Source organism: Gymnoscopelus microlampas, assembly GCF_963454915.1.
Source record: "Gymnoscopelus microlampas genome assembly, chromosome: 15".
NCBI lineage: Eukaryota > Metazoa > Chordata > Actinopteri > Myctophiformes > Myctophidae > Gymnoscopelus > Gymnoscopelus microlampas.
In genome coordinates this window covers 1,168,206-1,174,205 of record NC_139952.1, presented here as the reverse complement: position 1 = coordinate 1,174,205, position 6,000 = coordinate 1,168,206, and the positions used below count along the sequence as shown (strand labels likewise).

General features: G+C 38.0%; 1 protein-coding gene across 1 annotated transcript in view; it reads left to right on the top strand.

Annotated features, from left to right (window-relative positions):
• The first annotated feature begins 5,541 nt into the window (after positions 1-5,541).
• The window catches only part of LOC311061406 (uncharacterized protein), a 105,360-nt gene continuing 104,901 nt past the window's right edge, over positions 5,542-6,000 (top strand). The window contains exon 1 of the mRNA XM_084080028.1: positions 5,542-5,668. Coding sequence (XP_083936154.1) covers positions 5,557-5,668 — 112 coding nt within the window. The 5' untranslated portion in view covers positions 5,542-5,556. The remainder of the gene's footprint in view (positions 5,669-6,000) is intronic.

Sequence of the window (6,000 nt, the reverse complement as noted above, 5' to 3'; positions counted from 1 at the left end):
TCATTATTGGTGGTGGACAGTGCATGTGCTTAAGTACAAATTTGAGGTATTTATACTTTACTGGAGTATTTCCAATTTTCAATACTTCTAATTTTAGTCCACTAAATCTCAGAGGCAAATATTGTACTTTTACTCTACTACAATTATTTAAAAACTTTAGTTACTTTGCATATACATACATTAACCACGTCAGCCTTATACACTATTGAAAAATAGCAGATCTACATGAGGTTGTAGATCTGCTGTTTTCAAAAGACTCCATCCTGTACTGGAGAGTGATTTTTGTGTCAGTGCAATGTCACTGGTGTACACTGTACACTTTATTCTATCGCTGGGTGGAAGCGAATATATATTTTTGTGTATTTTTAAAACAAAAGTCCATCAAATTCGTGTAAACACAAACTTACTGTGTAATGACAAAGATCAAGGGTTCCCAAACGTTTCAGGCCACGACCCCCCAAAATAATCATATTATTTGAAATGGGGACCCCCCACCCTGACAGGCACTTATAGTTTGACTCGGTTCCACAGATAAATATTGTGAAACTAGCTGATCTACAAGCCTGTAGATCCGCTATTTTCATTATGTTTGCCTCTTTCTTGGGTAATATTTGACATTTTTTCCAATTTGGTATTAAAAAAGGCCTTTAAATTAAAGGTCCTTGAATTGTAACTTTAGAAATGTGCAGATAGCCTACCCTGTATACACTTATACTGTACGTTGGTTTATTTGCTGTTGAGTGAGAAAACAAAGCTGTTTAAGCAAATCATCTGTGGACCCCCCTAAGATCATTTGGGGACCCCTACCCCCAGTTTGGCAACCATTGATATAGATAAGACGTTTATGAATATAAATAAATCTTGATTCCATTCACCTGTTTGATTCCCATAGCTGCACGTTCCTCCAATTGCACCGATTTTAATTAGGGAGACAACATTGGTCTGCTAGGTTCTTTATCCAACTCAAAATGACGGTCAGACGGTGCATTACTTGTTTTATTAAAATATGTATCTGAAAACGTTGGAGGTGAGAAATAAGCAATGCAGTATACAAAAGTTCCGCAGCATTATTTGCCCCCGTCTCTGTCCCTCTCTCTCCCTCAGCTGCGCTCTGATCAGTGCAGTGTGTGTGAGTGCAGCGATCCCATAGCTCGGAGGGAACGGGACTGTCAGCTGACACTGTGACAAAACTGAGCTAAACTTAGCTAAAGTGTTAGCAATAAAGCCATTTCATGATGACTTTATTTCTGATTGGATAATCATATCATGATCAAGACAATGGGTGATGTTCTCACGGAGCAAAAAAAAAGAAAGCAAAAAACAACTCTTTTTTTTTTAAGGGCCCCTTCATGCTCAGGGGCCCCTGGGCACGTGCCCAAAGTGCCCATATGGTAGATCCGGCAGGCCTACACCAAGTGGATTTTTTTTCTTGCAGCAGTTGTTCCGCCGGAGGGGCGGTGACAGATTGGTGTGTGAGAAAGAACTAAAGCAATGGTGGAAAGTCACTATGTACATTTACTGAAGTATTGTACTTAAGTACAATTTTTTCTTTCTTTTTTGAGTATTTCCAATTTTCAATAGCTCTACTTCTACTCCACTACATCTCAAGAGGCAAATACACTTTTACTCCACTACTATTATTTGAAAATGTTAGTTACTAGTTACTTGGTAGATTATTATTACAAAACATACATCAAATTCAGCTCTATATAAACTATTTTCAAAAGAGTTGTATGCATATTGAACTTGTGAAATGGGACCTTCTGCATAATGAGTACTTTTACTAGTGGTAGCCTACTTAAAGTATATTTTGTTGCAAATACTTTTGTGCTTTTGCTCAAGTAAATTTTGAATACAAAACTTTTACGTTCTACAGTAGAGTATTTCTACATTGTGGTATTGATACTTTTACTTACTTACTGTAAAACATTTTAGTACTTCAGAACTTCTATATCACTGAACTAAACCATCACACCCACCCAAATGAGGAAGAGAATATTCTGTTATCAATGTTAATCCTGATGTGTTTGGCGACATTACGGTTTTCAAACCAGAAGTAGGCTAGTGCATTATTGTTTGCTTGTCTTTCTCAAAACTTCTCTGCCACGGGATTATGTCAAAATCAGTGGTTCTCCAACCTTTCTGGCCGCGAGTCCCTAAAATAATCATATTTGAAGTGGGGAGCCCCCACCCTGACAACCACTTGGAATTGTAGGGGTAAAGTCACCCGACAGCAACAATATGCAACACATTTCATGTTTTAACCTGTTACCATGTTTTCTGTATCACCCTTGATAAATAAACCAAAGCGTCAATAATCTGTCATTTTGTTTGTTTGTTTGATGTTATGAATGTTGAGAGTTATGTTATTCACTGAAAAAAAATCTATAAATAAAATATTGGATTTGAAAAGATACAGAGGTACATTTATCTGCCAGTGCAGTAAGATAAAACACATATATTATTATATTTTATATATATATATATAACATTTCTTAAAATACTAAAACATATCTTAGGCTTACTTAAGACCTATTATTTTTAATACAGATCTTCAAGCTCAAAACAAACACATTATGAGCTTTTTTAATAAACCTTTTTAAACTTTTTTTTCTCCTCCTTGTTTTAATGCTGCCATATAATGCCTTGCCTATAATGCCTTGCCTTGCCTAAAAATGTGTTAAGTAAAATAAGAGGTAAAACATTATTTTCAAGGAATGTATTAACCACCGGACTGTATTAACATAATTTGACAAAATAGCAGATGTATAAAAGCTCACAACGCAACACATTGTGACCCTTTAGATCATCGCACGCACGCACGCACGCACGCACGCACGCACGCACGCACGCACGCACGCACGCACGCACGCACGCACGCACGCACGCACACACACACACACACACACACACACACACACACACACACACACACACACACACACACACACACACACACACACACACACACACACACACACACCATCTGTGTACATTACAATAGCAGCAGTACACCAATGCAACGTACCAATGTTACCAGCAGAGGGCACTGAGACTATAACTTATGTTAAGACAACTGCAGTATTGGAACTGGGACCCCAAAGCAAAGCAAAACAAAGTTTGTTGTTTACCCAGGGTGTCGGACTAAGTACGAAACTTGTTTCCAGCCGGACCCTGCATGGAAGCCTTGCTCAAGGGCTATTCAGCGGTGATTCATGATTGATGTGATTAACTGGGGAATGATGTGATGAATTGGGGAATCGAACCAGGGACCTTCCGGTATCAAGGCCGCCCCTCTAACCACTAGGCCACCGCTGCCCAGTCTACACTGTACAAATCCTCAATGTTGGTTCCATTAGTACACTCTCAGAGTTACAGACCTGTAAGGGTCCATTTGCTTCCATTTGTACACTCTCAGAGTTACAGACCCTTAAGGGTCCATTTGGTTCCTAACTACCAATAATTTAGCCCCCTGGAACCCCCTCAAGGACCCCTGGGGGTCCCCGGACCCTACTTTGAGAACCAGTGCTTGGATCCCTGTATACAGAATGGAACATTTACAGCAATGCAAATTATAGTCAAACATTTTAATAATGTCTCAGAATCTTTCAAAAATATTAAATCTACAAGCTCACAATGTGTTGCATCACAACGTGCTGTGAGTTTGTAGATTGAATATTTTCGAATAGCCGAAGTATAACATGGTTAAGTGGTTATTGTATAATAATCTAAATCTACAAAGTAACTAGTAACTAAAGCGTTCAAATCATGCAGTGGAGTAAAACGTACACTGTTTGCCTCTGAGATGTAGTACCGAAAATTGTAAATACTCAAGTAACGTATAACTACCTTAAAGTTGTAGGCTACTCTAGCACATCAAACTGTCATATTGTCATATTACCGCAGTTTTGACATCTATGGGAGAAAACCGATGGCAAAAACATTAAAAAGAGAGAGAAGTATGTCTAAATAAAAGCTGTAGGCTAAACTTTTTTATGCATGTGGAACCTGGAACCAAATATTTTGAAATGGGCTCCCGCCCACTGAATCGGCCTCAGGTCTTAATGGGTTGAAATGACATTAGATTTAGAATGGATCAACAGGGCCCCCTGAGTGGCCATACGTGGCCTCTGGTGTGATTATTATCGTGGCAGACCACTGAACAGTGTTTGTGCTGAGTATTGATTGATAAAAAAGCTCACAGTGCGTCGCATCGCGTCACATTGTGAGCTTGTAGAACGGCTATTTTCAAATGGCCTAAAATATACAGTATATAGGGCTGAAGTGAGTAATGTATGTTTCGTAATAATAATAAAAATCTACAAAGTAGTAACTAAAGTTTTCAAATAATTGTAGTGGAGTAAAGTGTAATATTTGCCTCTGAGATGTAGTGGAGTAGAAGTAAAAGTAGGCCTACAGACAATTAGAAATACTCCAGTAAAGTAAAAATACCTCAAAATTGTACTTGAGTAAATGTACTTAGTTACTTTACACCACGGGTTAGGGGTATCAAAAAAACAAAGGCCTTTTTTTGAGGAGTCATTATGGATAAACGCGTACATTGTAAATTGTAATCTGTACTCTCTCAGAGTGGAATTACCACTGAGGGGGTTGGATGTGTACTTCCTGTCTGTCATGCTACTTCCTCCAGAATCGTCATGGTGAAACACGAGCGGAAACCACAACCTCATTATCTGCTTCAGTTGAACAAACACACACACACACACACACACACGCGCACACGCACACGCACACGCACACGCACACGCACACGCACACGCACACGCACACGCGCACACACACACACACACACACACACACACACACACACACACACACACACACACACACACACACACATTAAGTACATTTTCTTAAGTACTGTACTTAAGTACAGTTTTGAGTTTTTTTTTTACTTTAGCGGAGCATTTCCAATTTTGAATGCTTTTACTTCTACTCCACTACATCTCAGAGGAAAATATTGTACTTTTACTCCACTACAATCATTTGAAAGCATTAGTTACTAGTTACTTTTTAGATTTCGATCTTTATTACTAAACATACATTCACCACTTAAGCTCTATATATATATTTCGGCTATTTGAAAATAGCTGATCTACAAGCTCACAACGCGTCGCGATGCGACGCGTTGTGAGCTTGTAGATCTGCTATTTTCCAAAGATTTTTTATACATTTTGAAAACTTGAAATGGGACATTCTGCATGATGAGTACTTTTACTTTTGGCACTTTAAGTACATTTTGATGCCAATACTTTTGTACTTTTACTCAAGTATATATTTAGAATTCCGGACTTTAAAAACTGTCGACTTGTGTTAATTTCTTTTCTTAGAAGATTCTCCATGGCTCTAAGGTTGTCTTTTTTTTTTTTTTTCACATTTTTCCTAAATTAATGCCCTACTTCATCACAAAAGTTGTTTTTTCAATATTATAATTTCTTAAGTTTCCTTTAATAATAATCAAAAATGAACAGGTTTGGACATACAAGGGATCCACCCGTCATTGACAATGTATTTTGCTAGTCAATAAAGATTTGTATGAGGAACAAAAAAACAACCAAAAAAAGCGACACCACAGAAAAGAGGAAACGTGTGTGCTGTCATTGTTCAGTGTTCACGGCGAACATGGACTCTCACGATGCCCTAACAGGTCAGAATCCTCTCTCTTTACTACCATTTATTGTGTAAAACAGAGTGTTAAGCCAATGCTGGATGTGTAAAAGAAAATGGACACAGGTTTTTTTTTTTACTGTAGGGATGTCAAAATAGATAGGTGTTTAGCTGTTGGTTTTGTGTAGCGGAGAAAAGTATTAATAGGCAGTGGTGTGTAAAGTACCTGTACTCATGTACTCGAGTAAATAAGTGCATTGTTGAGGTTTTTTTTTTTTTACTTTACTGGAGTATTTCCAATTTCCAATACTTCTACTCCATTACATCTCAGACACAAATACTGTACTTTTACTCCACTACAATTATTTGCAA